Source organism: Phyllopteryx taeniolatus, chromosome 6 (assembly GCF_024500385.1).
Source record: "Phyllopteryx taeniolatus isolate TA_2022b chromosome 6, UOR_Ptae_1.2, whole genome shotgun sequence".
Taxonomy (NCBI): Eukaryota; Metazoa; Chordata; class Actinopteri; order Syngnathiformes; family Syngnathidae; genus Phyllopteryx; species Phyllopteryx taeniolatus.
The window spans coordinates 16,914,072-16,939,541 of NC_084507.1; the positions used below are offsets into that span (position 1 = coordinate 16,914,072).

The 25,470-nt window shown below is 42.1% G+C and overlaps 2 protein-coding genes across 6 annotated transcripts in view; both read left to right on the forward strand.

Moving 5' to 3' along the window:
• Positions 1-3,051, forward strand: part of si:ch211-154o6.3 (uncharacterized protein LOC563854 homolog) — a 31,730-nt gene extending 28,679 nt beyond the window's left edge. For all 3 annotated transcript variants that reach the window (XM_061776366.1, XM_061776364.1, XM_061776365.1), the window contains one exon: positions 22-3,051. In XM_061776366.1, the coding sequence (XP_061632350.1) occupies positions 22-122 (101 nt within the window). In that variant the 3' untranslated portion in view covers positions 123-3,051. The remainder of the gene's footprint in view (positions 1-21) is intronic.
• Positions 3,052-3,532: 481 nt separating this feature from the next.
• pianp (PILR alpha associated neural protein) lies at positions 3,533-23,743 on the forward strand. 3 transcript variants are annotated; one of them, XR_009789139.1, is made up of 6 exons: positions 3,533-3,988; positions 4,063-4,472; positions 4,831-4,909; positions 18,915-19,061; positions 19,493-19,625; positions 22,311-23,743. XR_009789139.1 is itself a non-coding variant. In XM_061777612.1 (5 exons), the coding sequence occupies exons 1-5, from the start codon at positions 3,978-3,980 to the stop codon at positions 19,512-19,514; spliced, it is 669 nt and encodes a 222-aa protein (XP_061633596.1). In that variant the 5' UTR covers positions 3,533-3,977; the 3' UTR covers positions 19,515-23,743. The 3 variants fall into 3 exon arrangements, 1 of the variants encoding a protein (XP_061633596.1); XR_009789140.1 differs by having other exon boundaries at positions 18,915-19,154; positions 19,493-23,743; XM_061777612.1 differs by having other exon boundaries at positions 19,493-23,743.
• Positions 23,744-25,470: the final 1,727 nt, after the last annotated feature.

The window sequence follows — 25,470 nt, forward strand, 5'->3', positions numbered from 1 at the left end:
TGGCCTCTTTGTTAAACTTAGAACACCTTGATGATCATGATGATGATGACGACAACGTGGGAGGAGGAGACGAGGAGTACGCGCGGTCTGCCGGCTCGTGGTTACGTTGCATTCTCCAATGAGGAGCCATTTTGGAGAGAGGAGAGACTGAGGCTGGATTTACGCTGCATGGTTCAAGTGACACAATTCACTTTTTTTTAAGTGTTCAAGTGGCACAATTGGGATATGATTCATGGCAGCAAAAAGAGAAAAAATGCAGTCAGGTCTCTACTACTCTATGTATGGGATATCTGCCAATGGGGTTGCAGCATACGTCGCAATGCCAGCTTGATGTCACTGAAATATACCAATTGGTGAAGCACACACACCCACATCTGAATATATAAACAAAGAACATTAAAAAAACACCTGCTGTGAATCTAAACTACAGCAAAAGTATAGACAATTAAATGTGCTTCAAATATGCTATGTTAGAGACTCATATTTCATTAAATAGGTAATACAGTGTAGAGTGGATTAATGTGCAGGTTACATCATTTAAATTCATGGGGGGGGGAGTCAGCCCAGGCCAACTAAATGCTATATTTGATTGATTGCCTTGATATAGGGCTGCAGCTATCGAATATTTTCAGAATCGATTATTCCATCGATTCATCGAATAATCAGTTAAAAATGTCTTTTGGTGTTCAGGTTTATTGCAGAATACATTTTTATCCGATTAGTGTTCATTAAGTAATTATTGTTGTTAATTTGGTACTGTTTAATGATTAAACCATACCAAATGCACAACAGTTAAGCAATATCACACGAAAGGGTGTGATGTTTTACTGCAACCATTTTGAAACTGAGAGCTACTTCTTTGGTACCGCTTAATGCGGAGGGCTACTAGTTTGATAAACACTTGTGAAGCTACTCCTGGTTCAACTAAATTGTCAATTACAGGTTAGTCATACTATGGCTGCAAATAACAATTATTTTCATAATAGATTAAAATGATTATCATTTTTTCCCATAAATTGATTATTCATTTACTGGTTTGGTCTGTACAATGTCAGAAAATAGAAAAAAAAAAAGATCATTGTTTTTTTTTTATTTTTAAGTAAAAGCCTATGTTTGCAAAAGTCCATTTTTTAAACACAAAGATTTCTGGTTCTGGATTCATGGAGGACTACAGAAATCAGAGAATTTAACTGTTGAGAAGGTGAAATCAAAGGATTTGTACAGTTTTAAGTTTAAGAGTCTTAAAATGATTAATCGCAAAGTAGTTGTCGATGAATTTCATAATGAATTAGTTGTCGATTAATAGATCAATTGTAGCATTTCTACTTTGATTTGAACATTCATTCATTCATTTTCCGTAGCGCTTATCCTCACTAGTGTCGCGGGCGTGCTGGAGCCTATTCCAGCTAACTCTGGGCGAGAGGCGGGGTACACCCTGAACTGGTTGATTTGAACATAAAAACAAAAAAGATCATTATAAAAGAGAGAAGAAAAAGGCAGTCAATTTCATCCTTCGGCACAGTTCACATGTTCAAAAAGAAGTAGGAAGTAAAAAAACCTGCAGTAGTCATGCCCCTTGTTCGCTATATAATTATTACCTGTCATATTAATACAATAAGTTATTCACATACAAAACTCAACATCTAAACCATATACAATATACAAGACAATCTTCATGGAAACAAAATTTTAAATATTGTAAGAAAAGACTAAATTAGGCAGCACGGTGGACGACTGGTTAGAGCGTCACAGTTGTGAGGACCGGGGTTCAATTCCCGGCCCCACCTGTGTGGAGTTTGCATGTTCTCCCCGTGGCTGTGTGGGTTTTCTCCGGGCACTCCAGTTTCCTCCCACATCCCAAAAACATGCATTGTAGGTTAATTGAAGACTCTAAATTGCCCGTAGGTGTGAATGTGAGTGCAAATGGTTGTTTGTTTGTATGTGCCCTGCGATTGGCTGGGAACCAGTTCAGGGTGTACCCCGTCTCCTGCCCGATGATAGCTGGGATAGGCTCCAGCACTCCCGCGACCCTTGTGAGGATTAGCGGCTCAGAGAATGGATGGACTAAATTAATGACATGAATAAAGAACAAAAGCAAAATCAAGACACAATTTCATTACAAAACTCAACACAACCAAATGTTCCAACATTTCCAAACTTTTTTCTGTTTTACACAATTTCCGTCTTTTTTGAGTTACGAATCCTTGCTTGGTCTTTTTTTTTTTTTTTGCTTTGTGTTGAAGCCAACATTTTAGTTACGGGCGAGCTTCGGCTAGACAGCGCCTCAAGCGAAGTGAAAAAAAAAAATGGAGCAATTCAGGTACTGTAATGCCCTCTCATGTGGGCAAGGAGAGCCATGGTTGCCAATGTACTTTCAGACGTTTATCAAACAGGACAGTCAAATACACAAATTCAAAATGAGAACACTCGCTGTTGCTGATGGCCACCACTCACGCCCTGACACACGCAGTTTAACTGGCTAACCTGACTCTAGCTCATGATGTCACTCACTGGGCCACGCTCCTTACAGGCAGACATCAAGCACACGAATACTACAGTACGTACAGTAATTACAATTTGTAAAAAAGTTCATTTCTTTACATTCTCTTTTATACAATATAGTGCTCTTTTACTTGATTAAAAATATAATTTAAAAACTGTGGTGTCATTTTTGGGAGCTGGAACAGATTAATTTCAATGGGGAAAATTGATTTGAACTTCAAGTAAAGTTGGTCACGGAACGAATTGAACTCGTAAGAGAATTACTGTTGACTTCATGTTCTCACTGCCCAATTTTGTTGTTTGTGGAGTTGGGTGCAATTTGGGCATCTGTGCCTGGGTGTTGTTTCTTGTGGTCCGTCAGTGTAAACACAGTGTAGACACACATTGTCAACATGTCACTTGAAATGGACATGGGAAATCGATTATCTAAGCGTTTAATTGGAATTTGACACTAGGGACCTGAAATGTAAATCCCGCCTGCAAGTGTTTTTGTGTGTGATTGTTTCCTCTGTAAATATTAGTTGCAATAAATCTGTCACAACCCCCAAATTTGCATCTCGTCCTTTTTTTAAAACGCCAACCTGACCCTGGCTTCTCCAGAATCACCGGCTTATCCCGCCACAGAGCCGTTGTGACCTATGTAAATGAATGTAAATTCAATTATACACCATCTTCTCTCTCTGCTTTGTTTTTCCTCTAAAGCGTCCTTGCAGTTATTATAATCAAGTTTCCCCCCACCCCCTCCTCCTCCTCTTGACTATGAGCTTATAAACATCGCTTTCTGTATCATTTCTTTGCCACGTCAAATTTGTTCCTTTTAATTTGAAACCTTTTTTTTTTTTTTTTAAACATAATTAGCATTTCAATCTCTCCGACATTCTCTCTCCCTTGCTCCATCGCTGGCTCTCTCTCGCTCTCTCTAGCGGACTCTACATGTCTCGGTCGCTAAGGCAACCAATGCTTTTTTTTCCCCTTGCTCTCTGTATCTCCCCTTTTCTCTCTCTCTCTCTCATTCCCTCTCTCCACTTGCCAGAGGTAGGCACTGATATGCGTCGGGAGTGCGTGAGAGACATTTGGTTGGCATTTACGCAGTATAGTAGTAGATGGGAAGTTGGCTCAAAGTGTCATTCAGAAGTATTGGCGGCGTGTGTGACGTAGATAATGATGATTTATGGGGTTGGCTGTGAACGTGTGCGACCGGACTGGATGATCACTGTGTACTTTTGGCCGTTTATTGGGCGCAGATGTGTGAGAACGTGTGGTGCATAATTGAGCGTTAAAACTTGAAATGGCTCGCGGGAGCGTGTATATTTAGAATAGATTAGCGCGCGGGATATTTGCCAATACTATCACTGCGTGGATCCTAGATAGAGAAAAGCTGGACCCTCCCCCTTTGTTTTCCTCTCTTTTGCCCCTCTTGTCTCATCTTTCAGAGATGATCAACGTGGTGGAGTGTCAGTGAACACAGCGAAGCGATGGAGAGATGGTAAAATGGGAGAGTTTCAGGGGAGAAAGCCAGGCAACTTCTCCCTCACTCTTAATCTTTGTATTCTTTTCCAGCTCCATCGCTCCTGTCGCACGACTGACCGCCCTCGTCTCCCTCGTCCTGGTCGCCCTGGTGACGCAGCCCTCCACCTGTCACCGTGACGACGAGGGCGAGGACCGGGTGGACGCCCTCTCGGTCCAGTTGTCCGTCACCACCCAGGTGACGCCCACCCCTCTTTGGGCGGTGGTCTGGGGGCCCACGCAGCCCCTGGAAGATGAGACCTACCACCTCCTTTCCAGCCAGGAAACGGAGCACCTGCGCCAGCACGGGAGCCAGCAGGAGGCCAGCACCGCTGCTGTCGTTTCCTCTGAGGATTGGCTGTACCCTGACGCCATCACGCATCCTGAAGAGGAGGCGCCCCCGGAGTCGTGGAACCGAGAGGGCGTTGAGGACAGAGGGACGGACGAGGCTGAGCTGGAGGAAGGTGGGTATCAGGGAAAATGACATCCTGCATTGCCAGGAGTGCTCCTGGGAATTAGCTGTCATGCGGGTGAAGGCTGATCCCCCCCCCGTGCACACCTCCCCAAGTGAGCGCAGTCGGTTGTGTCTGGAAAGCCTCATAAAGTTGGCATCACTTACGGCGAGCAATCGGCCACCCTCAAGATATGCGGAAGATGCCACGGGATGACTATTTTAGTTGGAGGTCTGTAGTTGGAGTCTTTTTGCACATCCAATTTCATGTTCAGCTGCACTCAATGATTTCTTCTTTTGTTCTTGGCACAATTATACACGGTCACGCTCTGAGAATAGTAATCGTGTGTGTGTGTGTGTGTGTGTTACAGTGGACCCTCAGTTCTACGTCACTGTGACCATCTCCTCGCTGCTTATCCTCACTGCAATCATCATCACGGCCAAACTCTGGTAGGAATTTCCTCTTATTTATGATCACGCAGTGGCAGGATATGCATTTTGTACCAAGGCCTTCTGTCGCGTTGACTTGCCTGACTTAATACCACCACTATCACATCGCAATCATCACTGCTGTACAAAAATGCAATATAACAGCACACAACTGTGCCATGTACATCATCAGGAGCAGTTCAGAATCAATATTTATCATGACAACATGAAAAAACATTTCAATGAAATACATCATACTCTCCCGAGATGCCAACTGGACTGTTTTATATTTATGGCCGAGAAGTGTTTTTCATACAAATACAGTGGTACCTTTACTTACAAGTGTCCCAACTTATGAGTATTTTTTCGTCACTTGGCCAATTTTTTTGTTTTGGTTTGCGAGGCAAAATTAGAGTTACGATTGAACCAAGATATTGCTGCTGTAGAGAAGTGGAAAAGAAATGGAGTAGTGAAGTTGCTGCGATGCCCTTGCGTGTGGGCGAGGAGAGCCACAGTCGGCGATGCACATTCAGACTTTATTAAATAGGACAGTCAAAAACACAAATACAAAATGAGAACACCCGCAAGCAGCTGCTGTAGACCACCACTCACGCCCAGATGCTCACACGCACATTAACCAGCCAACCAGCTCCTGACGTCACTCACGAGTCCACACCCCTTAAAGGCAAGCATCCAAACAATAAATAATACAGTACGTACAGTAATGACACTTTGTAAAACCAGTTTATTTTTTACATTCTGTTTTTATACAATATAGTGTTATTTTACTTTATTAAAAATATGCATTAAAAAAATTGTGGGGTTTATTGGTGGGCTGGAATGGATTAATGGAATATCAATTTATTTCAGTGGGGAGACCTGATTTGATACGCGGCATGGTGGACAACTGGTTAGCCCATCGGTCTCACAGTTCTGAGGACCTGCGTTCAAATCCGTCCTCGTCTGTGTGGAGTTTGCATGTTCTCCCGATGCCTGCGTGGGTTTTCTCCGACTTCTCCGGTTTCTTCCCACCAGAGGTGGGTAGAGTAACCAAATACTGTCAAAAACCTAGTCAAGTAAAGACTAACTTGTGAGCAACTTTTGATTAAAAAAAGAAATACAAATCAGAGCATGAACGTCAAATAAAATACAAAATTAATATGGGAATGGGAATCCACACACACCTGCCACTAATTCAATTTTAAACTGCCCAAAAACCAAGAACACATGCATTGCGCCCTACAGAAACATTATTTTTTTTATTCGCTTAAATGACTTCATGAAGAAGCTGTTTGCTGACTTGAAAGTGTGTTTGTGCGTGTGCGTGCGCGCCAGCGTGTGTGCGTGCATGAGCATGTGTGTGTGCACGAGAGAGAGAACGAAAACGAGAAAGAAAGAAACATCTGCAACTTACCGCAAGGTGTTTTCTCAAGTTAGAAGTGGGCTGAAATATCCAAGTTTGGGCAGTCACAATTTAAGAGCTACATGTTTTTTGGAGTCTGTAAGTAAACACTCACGTGGCTAAAATTTGTCACTTTGATTGTCCCACGAAGGGTTTGTGTGCGATCATGTGACTGCCTCGTGATTGATTGATTCTTCTTCCACATAAATACTCAAGTAAAAATAAAAAGTGTGGTTCATTCAAACTACTCTCACAAGTACAATTTATGTATGTAGGGCGTTGCTACCCACCTCTGCCTCCCACATCCCAAAAAAATGCATGGTAGGTTAACTGAAAACTCTAAATTGCCCGTAGGTGAGAATGTGAGTACGAATGATTGTTTCTTTGTATGTGGCCTGCGATTGGCTGGCATCCAGTTCAGGGTGTACCCTGCCTCTCGCCCGGGATAGGCTCCAGCACGCCCGAGACCGTGGTGAGGATAAGCGGTACAGAAAATGGATTGATGGCTGGAACTGATCTGATATATGAGTAAACTGAGTTGCAAGCTTGGTCATAGAATTAAATAAACCCGTAAGGCAAGGTACAAGGTATTTGCTATAATTACGACTTTACTACAGCATTAGTGTCGGTTACTGATAGACTACGACTCGTTCCGACTCAACTTTGGTTCAGGACTTTTAACAAGCTTTCCATGATGCCAGATACTTGAAGATCAGATATTTGATAGTCTGGGCGTTGTTTATGGTCAAATTTGAGTCGTTCTAGATGACTAAGGAATCAGTAAGTTGTTTGCTTCAATGAATGCCTCACATCTGGAAACAACAGCATTGGTTTACCTGAAAATTCCCCTCATGTTGGACTCCATGATTGTAAAAATCTTCTGAATCTGTTTGGGCCACAATCCCAAAAGTAAAAACGCTGGTGACTGCTCCAAACTTCCTTCTCTCAATTAGCCCGACAAGTAAAGAAGGGGCACTGCATTGTATCCTGAAGCTGAGTTTAGACCCATCACCCATGGATGTGCCGGATCACAGCGAGCTGGACAAGCTCTTTAGAATTCCCACTTACCCAGTACACATGTCTTTGGAGGAAGCGTGCCTTGGGTTTGTCTAACCAATGAGAAGCCACACAAGTGTAAAAGAGAAACATCCAAACTAAAGCTGTCAAGGCTGTTTCCATCCTTCCTTGCCCTCTAATGAACTCCAGAGCTGACCTTGTTTCCTCTGTGGCTTTTTGCCTTTGACACAGGAGGATGAGGAGTGAAGACACTAGTGGGAGCTTGGAGCGAAGCTGCTGTCAGCCTGTTCACGCATAAATATTGCGGTTTTCCACGCGAAAAGAGGTTATATTTTAGTAGAAAACGGATGTATTCTGTTGGCTTTCATTAGTAGTGTAGTGTTTTTTTTGTCTTATGCTCATGTTAGTAGAGAATAATGCAGTCTGAATGTTACATAATGTTTAAATCGTGTCCATCCCCACTTAAGATGAACACCTCCCTCAAATATAGACTTTCCTGTGTGAAATGTAATTATCTCTGCTCATACTCTAGGTCACATATGGACAGAGTTAACTGCTGGGGCCTTGGTGAACTCTGTTGCTAACAGCAGCACCTAACCTATGAGTTTTCTGTGCAATATAAAAGATGTGCTCCTACGTTATGTGGAGACTAGCTTTCCAGTTGACTCTGACGTGGTCCCTCCACAGTGTTGTGTGCATCCACATTGACGTTCTAGGGAGCTTTGCAATTTATTAGGTCTGCCCAGTCTGCCTCAGTTCTCGTCATTTCTTTGCATTTTTTGTTTTTTGTTTTAAACTTGAAGCCCTGCTGCAAATACAGAAAGAAAAAAAAAAAAACAATTATTGACTCTCCTACCAAAGAAATTGGTTATATTGCCCATTTTAACTGATTCACTGTCGGGGATATTTATATTCGCCAACTTAAATTCAACTGTTTACTGCGACAAACGAATATATTTATCAAGTACATTTTTCAATGAGTAGCATGGTAGAGGTTCTCAGCGATTAAGATCTCTGTCGATGGTGGATTTGGATTTAAGGTCAGCACAGCTTTTGAGTTGAAGATAAAGATTACGGAGTGAACCTCGGCTTGTCACATATATTATGAGGGAGCGAAATGCCAACACAATGACAGTTGAACAGGCTTAGGCCCCTCACACTTGAACAGAATATACAGTCCCTTCCAAAAGTATTGGAACTGCAAGATCAAGTCCTTTGTTTTTGTTGTATACTGGAGACATTTGGGTTTCAGATCAAAAGATGAATATGAGAAAGAAGTTCAGAATTACATCTTTTATTTCATGGTATTTACATCTAGATGTGTTAAACAACTCTGGACAAAGCACCTTTTTGGTTGAGCTCACCCACTTTTCAAGTGAGCAAAAGTACTGGAACATGTGACAGATGGCTGTTTCTTGTTGCTCAGGTGTTGCCTCTTATATTGATTGCTTAAACATTAGATGGTGCTTGTTTTTGCTTTGGATTTCACCTGTGAAAACTGCATTTGCTGTTAAGCAAACATGAAGACCAGAGAGCTGTCCCTGGGAGAAAAGCAAACCATTTTGAAGCTGAGCAAAGAGGGGACATAGATCAGAGCTATTGCACAAACATTGGGCATAGCCAATACAACACTTTGGAATGTCCTGAAAAAGAAAGGAACTACTCGTGGAGCAACAGACATCGAACAGGTCGTCCAATGATATCAACAGCAGTTGATGACAGAAACATTGTAAGAGCTGTGAAGAAACACCCAAAGAAAACAGTCAGTGACATCACTGCCAACCTCCACAGGGCAGGGGTGAAGGTATCACAATCCACTGTTCAAAGAAGACTTTGAGAGAATAAATATACAGGCTATACCAAAAGATGCAAACCAATCATCAGCAAAAAGTATCGGAAGGCCAGATTGGATTTTACAAAGAAGTACAGAGCCACAAAAGTTTTGGAACAAAGTTTTCTGGACTGATGAGACCAAGATTAACTTCTACCAAAGTGATGGAAAGGCCAAAGTATGGAGAAAGAAAGGATCTGCTTATGTTCCAAAACACACAAGTTTATCTGTAAAGCATGGTGGAGGTAGTCTCATGGCTTGGGCTTGCATGGCTGCTTCTGGAAGGGGCTCACTAGTCTTTATTGATGATGTCATGATGGTAGCAGCAGAATGAATTCTGAACTCTACAAAACCATTTTGACTGGCAATTTACAGAAAAAATGCATCCAAATTAATCGGGAGTAGCTTCATCATGCAACAAGACAGTGACCCATAAAACACTGCCAACACAACAAAGGATTTCATCAGGGAGAAAAATTGGAAGGTCTTACACTGGCCAAGTCAATCACTGGACCTTAACCCAATAGAGCATGCATTTTACCTCCTGAAGAGGAGAGACTGAAGGGAGAAACCCCCAGAAACAAACAAGAACTGGAAGAGGCTGCAGTAAAGGCCTGGAAAAGCATTTCAAATGAAGAATCTAACACTCTGGTGAAGTCAATGGGCCGCAGGCTTGATGCAGCTATTGCAAGTCAGGGTTATGCCACCAAATATTAAATGTGATTCACAATTAATTTAATAGCCTGTTCCAATAGTTTTGCGTGCTTGAAAAGTGGGTGGCTTCAAACAAAAGGTGCTCTATCTTGAGTTGTTTAACACATCTAGATGTAAATACCATGAAATAATTTTTTTCAAGATTGTGCGAAAAGATGACGCAATTCATGGAGTAAATGGCGAACGCCATGTAAGAAAGTCACACTAAAGCCATTCGGTGAGTCAGTGTCGCTCACGTATGTTTCTTAGTTGTATCTGTAAATACATTATTTTGCATTCAAAAGCCCAGTAGAGATGAAAAGCTTAAACATACTTTATTGACACTAAGTACTTACTTATTTAAGGTGGAGGTGGGACTGCATCAGGGATCAGCCCTGAGCCTCTTCCTGTTTCCAGTGGTGATGGGTAGGTTGAAAGATTAGGTTAGACTGGAATTCCCGTGGACCATGATGTTTGGTGGAGGAACAGTTAGAAAGATGGAGGCATGCACTGGAAAGCAGAGGAATGAAGATTAGCCCAAGTAAGACAGAATATATGTGCATGAATGAAAAGGGTGGTGGGGGAAGAGTGAGGCAACAGGGAGAAGAGATAGCAAGGGTGGAGGACTTTAAATACTTGGGGTTAACAGTCCAGAGCAATGGTGAGTGTGGTCAGGAAGTGAAGAAACAGGTCCAAGCAGGTTGGAACGGGTGGAGGAAGGTATCAGGTGTGTTATGTGACAGAAGAGTCTCTGCTAGGATAAAGGGCAAAGTTTATAAAACAGTGGTGTGGTCAGCCATGATGTGAGGATTAGAGACAGTGGAACTGAAGAGACATCAAGAAGCAGAATAGGAGGTGGCGGAAATGAAGAAGTTGAGTTTCGCTCTCGGAGTGACCAGGTTGGATAAAATTAGAAATGAGCTCATCAGAGGGACAGCCAAGGTTCGATGTTTTGGAGACAAAGTTCGAGAGAGCAGACTTCGATGGTTTGGACACGTCCAGAGGAGAGAGTGTCAGTATATTGGTAGAAGGATGATGAAGATGGAGCTGCCAGTCAAGAGAGCTCGAGGAAGACCAAAGAGAAGGTTGATAGATGTAGTGAGGGAAGACATGAGGGCAGTTGGTGTTCGAGAGGAGGATGCAGGAGATAGGCTTACATGGAAAAGGATGACGCGCTGTGGTGACCCCTATAGGGACAAGCCGAAAGGAAAAGAAGATTGACACCAATTACTACTTTCCTAATAGTCAGGGCCTTGGCTCCCAGACAGCATTTGCAGAAATATGGTAGTTGCGGCACTGCTGCTAGTTTGTTCATAATTTGTACTGTTAACACCTTTAAAGATTTGCTATCACTCTTAAAAAAAAATTAATATTCTACCTGCCATTACGCCACTAATACAAGGGATGGGTGTTCCTTATATATTGCCCCGCCAGAGAGTGGCCATTAGTGGGAAATGCGGGACTCATCTAGATGATATAGTGGAGCACTTCCACGCTTTGCTGATCAGACCAATAATGTCAAGTTGATTTGACTGCCAGATCTTCTGCACCTTGTTTTCCCACATGTTCCTCTGTCAAGGTTTTTTGTTGTTTTATGTTGCTTATTTATGCGTTCGTTCACTCTCTCCTTACTGTCAATCGTAATTTTCAATGCACCGCCTAGAGCAGTATAATTTGTTCCATTTCATATTCCCTTTTCATACTTCAGCTCAGGTTTGCCGCCACAGTCTTACATTATCAACACCTTCCTCCTCTTCCAACTAGAGCCTCCTTCGCCTTGCAGGGATTTTCTTTCGGCTCTGAATACCTGGGTTTTTACTGCACTTCTTTCCTTGAGGTTCTTGGCTTTCTATCGGTATTGCAATTGTGGCTGCCTCGCTCTAATGCGGTCTTCTTTGCATCTTATCTCTGACACGAGTTTCCTTTGTGTCCCAGTGCTGCCAGTGTGGCTGCAGTTTAATCCTCCAGTTTCCTGAGAGCTGCTACACAATAAAATAAAAAATTTAAAAAACACTTGTCTTCACACAAGACCTAACTGTTGCTTCTAAAATTTGCTTCAGCAGTGACCTTATTCAAACTGGAGGCGAGGCAGCACATTGTCGCTCTCACACTATTTCTGTGTGACATGATAGACTGGCTGGCGCTCGGGTGTCATAAATGTGTAAATAACGCCATGTGTCGGATGGGAGGAGTGAAGATGGGGTGCAGATGGACTCAAATGATTGCAAATAGTGGAAAGTGGCTACCATCCAGTTCATTATGATTACAGAAGAGCTGCATATGCGCTTAGAGTTGTTTTCCAGGCGCTACAATCATCTGTCTGATGGTGTCAAGCTTGACTGAGGCTGAGGGCAGGTATACCTGACGTTGTATGGGACATCAGTTGACTTTGGTAGAGAACATACAGCTCTGTCACTCATGTATTCTGAAAGGAATGCTGCTGTTTTTACAAAAATTGTTACATATCGTCACTGTTGGGCAGAATTCAAATATGGTCAACTTCATAATTTTGCGATACTATTCATCTGTCCCTGGGCCGTCTGATATTTGTATGCATTATTAACTAATTTAAAGTGTTGAAATAGCTTGAGAACAAATCTATTAACTTTCTTGAACACTGAACTGTCTGACAAGTGTCGACGGTAGCCATGCGGCATTATGTGGGATCAAGATTCAAAGTCTGGATGTTTTTTAGACAGTAATGAATTGCTCTAATGCTTCAGTGCAGAAGGAACTGGCTAGCTACTAGCGTAAGTGCATGTAGATTCATTTCCACCTACCAAACTGCTTAGTCAGCTCATTGTTTTACTTATTGCATCAGTCATGGTGCTAAGACTTTTGAGAAAGAGTTTGGGAAGATGATGTAACCTCAGTTTTATTCTGTTGTGAAGTATTAAAGGCTTTTTGTCTGGTTGGGGGGTTGGCGTAACCGCAGACTTTGTGAATGGCTGGTGACCTGTCCTACCAATTTTATCAATGACAGTGTAATAAATGAAGATATTTTTAAGTTTATTAAATTAGCGATTGAACATTATTTTGGGGTGGTGTTGTGTTGATATTTATGGGCAACGTTATATGATAGGATTATACGGTTTAATACCAACTTGATCGATGCAGTGTTTGGTAACTCAAGCAAAATGGTGTTTTTTAAATTTACTGAGGAGTAGTGATTTTGGAGATGCGAGGATTACACCCTACAGCTACGATATTTACTTATTAAAAGACCTTTCAATAGAGCGAGGGTACTGTTAGAGGTTGGAGCCTACGGTTTGGAGTACGCTTCAGGTTGGTTTAGTGGTATGGTTAATGTAGTGCTTAGTGCTACAGTCATGGTTAGGGGTTGGCTTTGTAGTAGGGTTAGTGGCAAGGTTGCATGAGTGGTACAGTGAGGGTTGGTGGCAGGTTTAGTGATATGGTTCGGGTTGGTTTGTTGTCAGGTTAGTGTGGAGTTCAGTTGTAGAGTTAGTGTTGGTGTAGTGGTGTGGTTAGGGCAGGTTTAGTGGTACACAGTGGCGGCTGGTGGAATTTTCTGCAGGAGGGGCGCTTTTCCAACGTGTGTGTGTGTGTGTGTGTGTGTGTGCGTGCGTGCGTGTGCGTGCGTGCGCGCGTGTGTTTTTTCACTCCGGATTTGAACCCATGTCCTCAGAACTGTGAGGCAGATGTGCTAACTATTCACCCACTGTTCCACGTTTTGATTATATTAAGAAAAAGTCCATTATTTTCTTTTTCACGTTTACTAATTTACCTATGGAGAATGTTCTGTGGGAAAAGGTTACTCACTTTTCAAACCACAATATTTGTGCCCATAGTTGTCATAGCGTCAGAATCCGATACCGGTCCATGCCTAGTGGTACATTCGGTTTGATTTAGTACTTAGGGTTTAGTGGTAAATATAGTATTAGGGTAGGTTTAGTGGTTGGGATTCAGGTAGGGTTAAATTTATGAGCCCAAGGATATGCATTTGCGTTCAAAATGTCACGCTACGCAGAAGAGAAAAAATCCTAAATCAATTGGAGCTGGTGTATGAAGCAGAATTAGAATGCTACAACATCAAAATCAAAGATGATGATTTGTTTTTAGGAGCGACAGTCTTCTGACAGCTTTAATTCTAGCATGTTGGGATCTATCAATACATCAGGAACAAACAACAAAGTGAAAGCCAAGTTAATATTTTTGATTGACACTGTCTAAAACAAGGAAAATATCCATCTCTTTGTAGCAAACTGATTTTACTATGTCAGCATATTCTGCCAAGAGCATCAAAAAATGTCTTCTGTATGTAAGAGGCTGCTTCACTTTTGCCTGCTTCCTCCTTTGAGGATTATTCTCGTCCAGTTCAAAGAGGCGCATTTGTGACATGTTCTTCTCTGTGGAACACACTGTATGTAGCATTTTACTGTATTTTCATGCAAACTAGCAAAGCGAGGCAACTCTCTGATGTCATAGCCCATAGTGCATTGCACAGGTGTTGAGACAGCTGGCACTTTTAGTCCATTCACCAGTGTTTGTGCCTGCTCTAGGCAGAAGGTACAGTTACTTTTATGCTTTGATTTATTCATTATGTATTAGGCTTTTCATATCTTGGGTCTCATATACACATCCATCCATCCATCCATTTTCTTTACTGTTCATCCTCACTAGGGTCTCGGGTATGCCGGAGCCCATCCCAGCTATCTTCGGGCGAGAGGCGGTACAACCTGAACCGGTCGCCAGCCAATTGCAGGGCACATAGAAACAAACAACCATTCGCACTCACATTCACATCTACGGGCAATTTAGAGTCTCCAATCAACCTACCACACATGTTTTTGGGATGTGGGAGGAAGCCGGAGTTCCCGGACGAAACCCACCCAGGCACGGGGAGAACATGCAAACTCCACACAGGCGGGGCCGGGATTTGAACCCAAAACTGTGAGGCAGATGTGCCAACCAGTCGTCCACCGTGCCGGCCTCATATACACAGACAAGGTTTTTTTTTTTTTTTTTTTTGTACACCTTTGCTGTAAAATTTAGGTAAATCCAGTCCCTGAAGCCAGTTTCACTTAGTAACAAGAAATCTGGGAGGCATCTCAAATGAGATGGCACGGTTGATGACTGGTTAGCACAGCCGCCTCACAGTTCTGAGGACCCGGGTTCAAATCCGGCCATGCCTCTGTGGACTTTGCATGTTCTCCCTGTGCCTGCGTGGGTTTTCTCCGGGGACTCCGGTTTCCTCCCTCATCCCCAAAACATGCGTGGTAGGTTAATTGAAGACTCTAAATTGCCCGTAGGTGTGAATGTGAGTGCGAATGGTTGTTTGTTTATATGTGCCCTGTGATTATGTGGCGACCTGTTCAGGGTGTACCCCGCCTCTTGCCCGAAGATAGCTCGGATAGGCTCCAGCACGCCCGTGAACCTAGTGAGGATAGGCGGTACTGAAAATGAAAGAATTAATGAATGAATGTCTCTCAAGAGGACAAAAAAAAAAGACAGGAAATGGTCCATTTTGGTTTCATGTGCCTGCTTCAGGTATAATTTGGCCCTTTCCAGAGATCCTTCTCACCTGAAGAAACAAAACTAATCGGAACTAAAGCATACTTCCATCCTCTTCCGCTTCTCTTATGTTTCTTTCCTTGTTTGAGGATTGGTGTCGAAAGAGGACAATTTTAGGTTAATATGGCTATTGCCAGGGGTCAGAGGTTTTGCCCAATTACAACCAAAGTTGAATCTCATATTACAGGAAACATGGACACTAAATTGTGGATAAATTTAAGTTTTAGTCATTGTGTGTGGACAGAGCATGTCAGCCAAATTGATGACTCGCCATGCTTACCTCTTGACCAAACGTCTTGTGTGATGAAGGGCCAGACGATCAATGTGGGCCAGACGATCAATCCGCACGTCAACATGGAAGATCCTGCGGCATTTACTTTGTTCATTGCGCGAGAAGAGGCAAGAGTTGTGGCAGGATAACTCCATGACAACAGAGCTGTCAGATGATTTGACAGTTCCTAGCCAAGAAGAACACGGGCGTGCTGAAGAAGCCTAGCAAACTAGTTCATTGCTGGCCGTTCATAAACTGGAAACGTCGTATAGTATGTCCGTACTGTCGTAATTAGAGGACCCTCGTTTACTCGTGAGCTGAGCCCCCCAGCCAGCGCACCTCCAAATAGTCGTGGTCAGTAGTATTAAAAACAGAGGATGCCCTCAAGAAAGCCAACAAAACTCTTCCACCATAACTCACCTCCCACTTTTACTAGCATCCCCCATCCTCCACGTCCATTTCTACGACTTGTTGCATCCCCCTCCTCTCCTCTCCTGACCCCGATTGACTCCACGCCTCCCCTTCCCCTTCCTACGGACATTGTTCGTCCGATGAGGGCGACTAATCCTCTCTCGCATTGGCAGCGTTAATGCGTTTGCCGATGTCAAAATGACTCTGCTGCTCCTGATGCTCTCTCCCTTGTTGGTTTTCTGCTCGTCCTCCTATCTCCTCATCCGCTGGTGGGCGGTCAGGGCCCGCGAGGCCTTCTCTGCTGGCCTAAACACTATCAAAAGCACTGAGATACATTTACAACCTAAATTCTAATAGAATCTGGCGAGGTATCAGTGTTTGGGAGAGTATTGAAGATTTGATTTTCATGCAAGATTGGGCCCGTCCCCGTTTTGCTATTGTCGTTCATGAATAGCTGAATGCTTGCTTTCCCAGAAGATGGATGAGTCGTCATGTTCCGAAAGAGTGGCCAGCCATAGGTCCCGACTTAGAGGAGCAATTCTACTGTACCAAACTAAAGACTTTGGAAGAACTTGAAGGACGAATACGAGAAGTTTTGTCTTCCATCCCACGAAGAGTCCGACCGAATCAGTCGACGCGAGTCCTGGGCGGCTCAAGAAGCTGGTAGCAAATGTTGGTGCCCATAATGAGTTTTAAATGCTTTTCTCTCATATTTATTTCTTGTTAAAAATACATTAAAGAACAAAAAAAAAGAAAATAATTGTAGTTTTCCCCCCTTTTTTTTAAACGGGGAGATACTTTTCAATCGAACTGTATAGTAGGCAATAGGATATTCTATATTAATTCAAGCCAATTAATTTATTCCCAAGAGTCCATTCGCTTCATTTTGGAGCATTTCTCTTGGATCCACTACTTCCAGTACATGTGCATGGAAGATGCTTTCTCCAATCAAATTTAAGCCTCTATGAGTCGCTTTGTCAATCTAATCTGCTCAGGACCTTCACAATCAGTAGGGCTGGGCGCTGTAACTTGAACTATATTCAGCGATAACAACCCCTATTATCACCTCTCAGGAACATTCTGAATATTTTGTCAGGAACATTTAGATTTTGTCCGGAACATTTGCGTTTCAGACAAAGCAAAGACCCTTCCAGACAAACTACAAACAACACTAATATTTTCTTTATTTTTGTTTTGTTTTCTTTCTTTGAATAGTTTTGAGTGACAAAATATGACAGCTAATTTTGTTTCAGTTTTAATTTATTCAACACGATGTCACAAAATTGCTTAATATAGAATAATATAGGGACGGTTATCTACAGAATGACTTATTACAAAAAATATCAGGTTGTATGATCCTTTAGCAAAGCTAAGTTGAGGGGGAAAAGGTTAAATAAGACACTGTAATTTTGAGAACAATTATTACGCAGATCTCCATACCGCTGATCCTCACTATATCAAAATCAAAACTCAGCTTCTCAGAACACATAGCCTATAAAACATGTATACAGTACATGGTGGTTGATTATGTGAGTTGAAGGTGTTCAACACAAATACATGTGTGGACATGGAAATGTTTAAATACAAATGTTTACATATGTAGGTGATAATATACAGTAGGTGCTCATTAAGGCGAATACTTATATATGTCTAGTGATGTAAATATGTTACTTGTATGTATTAATTTGTATTGCAGCGTTTGAAAAAAAAAAAAATTATGTACGAATGCTACTCAAAAAAATCTCACAAAACAACAAAAAGTATTTATAGGAAAAACCTCAGCACTATATTGTGCAAACAAACAAGTCCCAATGAAGTTGGGACGTTGTGTTAAACATAAATATAAACAGAATACAGTGATTTGCAAATCATGTTCAACCTATATTTAATTGAATACACTACAAAGACAATATATTTAATGTTCAAACTGATAAACTTGATTGTTTTTCGCAAATAATTATTAACTCCAAAAAAGCTGGGACAGGTGGCAAAAAAGACTGAAAAAGTTGAGGAATGCTCATCAATCACCTGTTTGGAACATCCCACAGGTGAACAGGCTAATTGGGAACAGGTGGGTGCCATGATTGGGTATAAAAGGAGCTTCCCTGAATTGCTCAGTCATTCACAAGCAAAGATGGGGCGCACTTGTTCACCTCTTTGTGAACAAGTGCGTGAGAAAATAGTCAAACAGTTAAAGTACAATGTTCCTCAACGTACAATTGCAAGGAATTTAGGCATTTCATCATCTGCGCTCCATAATATCATCAAAAGGTTCAGAGAATCTGGAGAAATCACTGCATGTAAGCGGCAAGGCTGAAAACCAACATTGAATGCCCGTGACATTCGATCCCTCGGGCGGCACTGTGGGTACTAGACTGGCCTGCCTGCAGTCCAGACCGGCCTCCCATTGAAACTGTGTGGCGCATTATGAAGCGTAAAATACGTTAACGGAGACCCCGGACTGTTGAACAGCTGAAGCTGTACATCAAGCAAGAATGGGAAAGAATTCCACCTACAAAGCTTCAACAATTGGTGTCCTCAGTTCCCAAACGTTTCTTGAATGTTGTTAAAAGAAAAGGTGATGTAACACAGTGGTAAACATGACTCTGTCCCAGCTTTTTTGGAACGTGTTGCAGACATAAAATTCTAAGTTAATGATTATTTGCTAAAAACAATAAGGTTTATCAGTTTGAACATTAAATATCTTGCCTTTGTAGTGTATTCAATTAAATATAGGTTGAACATGATTTGCAAATCATTGTATTCTGTTTTTATTTATGTTTAACACAACGTCCCAACTACATTGGAATTGGGGTTGTACTTTAACTTCCCTCTCAACCATGCTCCACCCATCAATCCATCTCTCCAGTTACGATCGCAACTGTTCCCGGCACCCGCCCCCGCTCTCCCGTGGCGTTGCCCCGCCCCTCTCCCGCGCGCTGCCGTGCTCCCTGGCTTCTGAGGAGAGCCGCCAGACGCTGCACAGCACCTCCTCCTCCTTCGCCGACCGCGAGAGGTAACGACTCGCTTAAGAAAGTGTGCATCAACCTCCTGTCTTTGTGCCATCTTGTGAGTGGACAGAGGCGCTTGTGTTCTCCGAGGAGCATTCGTGAGTGTTTTCGCTGCCTTGAGAAGTTGTCCGTGTTATTTTTCCCCAGGATGAGTCACTCTAGGGCCCTCGTGGAAAAAAAAAAAAAAAAAAAGTGCCCATCCACAGAATGATGCTTTTGTTCAAGGGTATTTAGAGTTAATCTCAATAAGGATAATTATAGTGCTGCACTCTTCCTTCTCAGTCCCTTGTGATGCAGCTTGAGTAGTTTGGGAGTGTGTCCCTTCTCCAGCTTCAGGCCTCTCTGCTCCACTTTACCTCACATTCCCCCCCATGAATAGACTTCTCTTTCAGTTTTTTTTAAACACCCTTTCTTGTCTTGTCTCTTTGTGTGTCAGGATCCCGGTTGTGAACCTCTGAGGTGGCTCTTTTCCATATGGTGAACACTTCCACGGAGCCTCCAGAATTTTTTGTTTCGTCTGCCTGCGGCAGCGTTTTTCATTTTCTGTGAAATACGTTCAGGGACCGCAGGTATTCAAACCGCCACGCAAACCTCTTGGCTTCCCTGAGGTCTTAAACCTAAACTCATCATGCCCGCCTCTTTCTTTTCTTCCTTCCTTCCCTCCCCGTGTGCTCGGTGTAAATTTCCTCTGTGCGGCTGTCACGGTCCTGAGCTGTGCCTAGCGCGGACTCGCCGTGACTAATTCACATACAAACAGTTTAACAGCCATCCAAGCATCCCCTTTGAGGGCCCAATCTCGCGTCCAGTGCTTCTACTCACACAGCTACACGTCGGAAGAATGTTCACTATTCTCATGCCACAAGAATTCCGTTTTTTCTTGCTTGTAAATCATGGCTGTCAAATTCATTTTCATCACAGGCCACAACGTAGTTATGATTTTAATAAGAAAGCTGTTATGACTGTGAAAACCTGAGAGATGTATGACGTACTACATGTATGCAATTGCCCCTGCATTTGATTGTTATTACATTGGTGCCTTGAGATACGAGTGACCCGACTAATGTTTTTGTTCTAGATACGAGCCGTCGTCCAAGTTGGTATTGTGCTTTGATGGGCAAGATAAAATTTGATATGCGAGCGCTATATGGTGGCAGTGAACGCAACACAACTTCACAACATGCAGTCGTTTGGTAGCTAGTGAACACTTTATCAAAAAAGAGGCTTCAAGCTGTTTATGCCACTCCCAGTTGAAATTTTCTGTCAAACATAAAGCTAATTCAACATTGTGTTTTTATAACAACAACATAACTTTATAACAATACTCATAGTCATATATTCTTTATCCTCTGCAAAAAAAAGACGAATTATTACTGAAGATTACTGAGTCACTTGCAGTAGTTGAGTGAAACTCTTCTTAGTTTGTCTGCATGACTATTATACTGCTGCCTGGGGGCTCGGTCGTGCATAGCCGAAGCAGCTGCGATGAATTAATCGACAGTTGTGATTTCCCGCTCTACTCTGGCGTTTTTTTTACTGCGGTCAGGCCAGCCGAAAAGTTGAAGTCAAGGCAGCCACTACAACGATTGTTAATAGTGTCTTACCGTGGCATGCCGCTTCTCTGCCAACGTGCTGAGAGGGCCATCTTCAAATTAAAAGCTTCTTATAATTACTATATTGGACATCGATGCCATTTGAAGCTTTTATTTTGAAATTGGCCACGTAGCACGGTGCCGGCTCTTAATGAAGCCTTAACCTTAAGTCTTTGACACAGGTCAAATAGTGGCGCACAGAGTCCAAAGCAAACATGGTGAAGCAGCATTTAGCTATTATGCTGCACACAAATGGAATAAGTCGCCAACAGAAGTGACGTCAGCCCCAAGTGTGCATGTTTTTAAGTCCAGGTTAAACACTTTTTTTCTCATGCTTTTTAGAGCATTTCCACTTTTAAATATTTCTTGCACTGTACGCTGTTTGAATTGTGCATTTATTTTTTTCTTTGTTTTAAGTGTTCATAAGCTGTTTTTTTCCTTTGTTTTTAAATGCTTTTAATCATGTGAAGCACATAAATATATGCGCTATATAAATAAATTTGCTTTGCTTCGCTTAACCATACGTTCGCCCCCTGGTGGCCGGCTGACTCGGTTGCGGGCACTACGGCAAATGAAACAATTTTTATATGCAGCAGTGCCTGCATTTTACATGTAAAAAAATTGCCAACTGTCAGGCTCATTTAATCGTGGCAGCCAAAATTGTAGTCATGATTAAAATTTTAAGTTTTGAGTTATGAGCATGGTCACTGAATGAATTACACTCGTAACTGAGCGCACCAATGTACAGTATCTATATACAGTATAAAAATAAATAAATATACTGTACACAAATTAGATTGGAAATCAGAAGTGATGGAAAATTGTGGAAAAAAATATTCAAGTACAATAAGGCGACAGAGGAACGCCCCTTCTAAAAGGGATTGTAATTGCCTAAAGATGCCACAAGATGGCGGCAAAGTACTACTTTTCTAAATGAGCGCCTCAATTTACTTTCATCATCTTTTTTTTTTTTTTTTTTTTGGTACCAAGATGCAAATAGGTGAGCTCTTAGCAAATAACAGAGGACGAAGAAAATCTGAAAAAAATTTGTTTTCAAGTAACGTTAAGAGAGGTTTTTTGGTAGGGAAAATGCTTGTAATATTTGTTAAAAGTGAAGAAAATTGCAATTTCTGAACAGATTTTTTGCCAAATGAAAAAGAAAAAAATCCACTTCGTTTATTGGGCCACATAAAATGATGTGGCGGGCCGTATCTGGCCCCCGGGCCTAGAGTTTGGACCGTCACGTTGTAAATCCATCCTTCATCGAGCGTCGGCATCACCAAACAAGGATTGTGGTATTTCACAAAGCTGTTTAGCGGGGCTTTAGCCAACAGGCAATGTGTTTAACATGTCACGCTCCAAAAATGCTCCCTGCTTCAAGCCTCGGAAAAAATGCTAATTCGTTGTGTGTGTGTTAGTTTTTTTTCATGATTTGTTTACTTAATTATCTGGCATTCACCTCTTTATTCACACTGAGGTGCGAAGAGCGTGACACTGCTTTCTCCAAAATATTCACCACCTGAATGGCTCTTTGAGCAACCAATCCAAAAGGGATTTTTTTTGTCTTTGTGTTCACTTGACAACAGAGACAGATTTATGTCGTCATGGAGAGCCAAGGACTACCGCAACATGGATTATATCTTACTTTTCCCCCCCCCCTGACAGGTATTGCATTGTGGAAATAACAACCATCATCTGCCTTCACATCTAATCACTGTACATCATTCGAAAGAGGCACCAAAGGAACTTCCAAGGGAACGTTCATGTCGCCCGCATCATAACAGTCAAATGTATTATTTATAAATGTCTATTTTACCTATCGGCTTGTGACGTCTTATAGAACCTTGCAGAGACGAGCGTCATGAGTTGTCTTCGATGAAACTTTTCTAAGCGGCATTCTGACGACGTTATGTGGACAAAAGTATTGAGACACTTGTCCATTTGAACCGTGTGTTTATTTCTATTGTGCAAGGTGGTGGTTATCATTAATAACCTGGTAAGTGTGGTAAGCTTTTTGAGCATTTCTTTGAAATGTTTGAGATACGTTTAAAGGTCCATGTACTAGTAGTAGTATGCATGGTACTAGGTACAGTCTGTCCTTACTCGTAAAATTCAGCACACTAGTAGAATGGCGGAAGTAGTGTTACTAGTGCAGCGCCGTAGTTTACTAGACCTTAAGTTGAATAACACGGATACCTAAAAATGATACGAGTGAGGAAAAACCTGTGCACTAGTTGACAAATGTGTGCTACTAGTCCTACTAGTTAACATTTAGTGCCTCACCAATAGTACTGGGAGGGAGCAGATGTCAACGATTGCAGTTTTGCCTCCCTATTAATATGTAGTTTAGGGCCTGACACAGATGGATTTTTTTAAAGACGATTCCGATATTTGGCATAGTAAAATTCCGTTAGCCGATTAATCGGCGGATTAATTAAAAACATATATAATGAATAAAATGATTTTTTTTGGTCCCTTAACACTTACAACAATAAAGATATGAATTACATGCAGAACATTTGACTGTTTTACAATACTTTGGCCTTTAGTATTTGTTTAACTTGACAAGAGATTTTTGCCGATTTTTAAAAAATGTTGGCCTGAATGTCACTATGTGTGTGTGTGTGTGGATATATATATATATATATAAAATATATATATAATATTTGCCAATTTTTGCCTATTTGAAAAGAGCTAATATCGGCCGGCCGATTAATCGGTCGGGCCCTAATGTAGTTATCCTATTAGTGTGCAGAAATGTCATACAGCAGTGGAAAAACGTTATAAGTAAGAAAGTTGCAGTGTGCATGTCTTATTAGTGAGTACTAGTACATGGAGTGTACTAGTACATGGACCTTAAGATGGATGTCAAGGCTATGGAATAAATAGTCAAACGGCTTTCCATGGTGTTCACTTCCTGATGTTCCAATACTTTTGTCCTGATAGTTTGCCATTTCTCCCACTACAAGCGTTGTGCTGGTGACGTCATGTGTGGCTCGTGCACATATCAAGTCTCGTGGTTTTTAGTACAACTCCTGTAGGACTATGGTCTTTCTGTACCATGCAAGTTCAATAAAAGACAACACTGGTGTTTTAAATTGTTTCGCCAATTTGTTTCCCAGTTTATTAACTAATCCGTCAGCACGTGTCAATCACGTTGGCCGCCAAAGGGACAAGGAACGAGGCGTCAGCTCGTGACGCATGAGGTGTCTGCTTATCTCGACAGCTCGTATGGATCATTAAGCGGGAAGCTCGGTGAGAATTTCCTCACCGAGTGTCAATACAATCAAGCGGGGAAATGCCACGCGAGTCTCAAAATGCACGGAGCCACTGTCCATCCAGTCCACTGGGGAATATTTCACCGATCGAGGTAATTGATCGGTCTCGCTGCGGGGTGTAAACTCATGCTTTCCTACTGCGGAGCCATCACCTAAACGGTCACACCTTTGGAAACAAATAAATATTCAAAAGGACAACCTCACCTTTCCACTGGCAAACACTCTACAGAGATGTACTGTTGTTGAATTCCCTGGGGGGGGGGGGGGTGCACTGAGTGAAATTAACGCAACTATTTATAAATGTGGAGGACAAGATGCAAGGTAACGTTGAACAGGATTGTTGTTGCTACTTGGGCTGCAGCTAATTGATTCCATGATGACACCCGCTGGAAAGAGGCGGTAGGGGGATATGGGGACATGGGGACATGGTTCTGACAGTAAGGACCGTCAAACAACGAGCGACGCAGCCAAAGGCGTCTAAAGTGGACCGTCACAAAAAAATGTAATGTACCAGTCATTCAATGTACGATTCATCACCGTACATTGCTTGAAGCGCTGCAACATAAAAAACAGCAAACGTAATGCATTTTGAGACTCCGCATACAAAATAAATATCTCACCCCAGCACGCCCGCGACCCTAGCGAGGATAAGCGGTATGGAAAATGAATGAACCAGAAAAACATGGTGGGATTGTCAAGGAAGAAGCGGATGGCCACAAAAAGAGGAAACAGGCGAAAAAAAAGAGCATGAATATTTTTGAGACTTGGCAATGATCAGTCGACCTGTTCACTGACTGCACCCGTGCATTTTGGCAACGAGAGACTCCACGCTTTGTTTATTTTAGACAGAGGCTCAAATGAAATTCTATGGTTGCATATTGTTTGAATTGTAAAACAAAATACGTACTGTATTGGGACAGCTGGCAGCGCTTGAAACCCAGAAACCTACAGTTTTTGTGAAAACTCGTGTATTTTGTATTGGCTGTTACCTTTGTAATATTGTTTGCCGGCGATTCAAATTTTGAATCACAGCAAAACCCCGCACACTGCCTGACAGTTCAGGCGGTTCCAGCTGCTTTGCTCGGTGTGCGGCGGGCCAAAGCTCCAAATCCAAATTTGTGGAACCTCTTAATTTGGACCACAACGATCCACTTCTAATTTGCTCGAATTTCAAAACAAAATGTCCCCTTAGTTAAACAGTGGATTTAAAAACCTAAGAATCACACAATTTGTAAATTTTGAGGAGGAAATGTGTGACAGGCAGCACAATACCTCACAGTTCTGAGGTGGGGGGTGGGGGTCATCTTAAGGACTCCTAAAACACATTTCTACCTTGCAAAAATTGTGTTTTGGGCATGTTGAGGCTCCTAAAAGGCGATTCATTCTGCTGAAGAACAGTAAGCAGTGTTCTGCTAAAAGCTCTGTCCTTAGTTCATTTGACAAAGTTAAATTAAGCTAAATAGCATATGGCTAAAAGCACAGCAAATGACAAGCAGGAAAACCAGAGAAGCTTGCCAACAACAAATGTGTGGAACACTTTGCTGTTC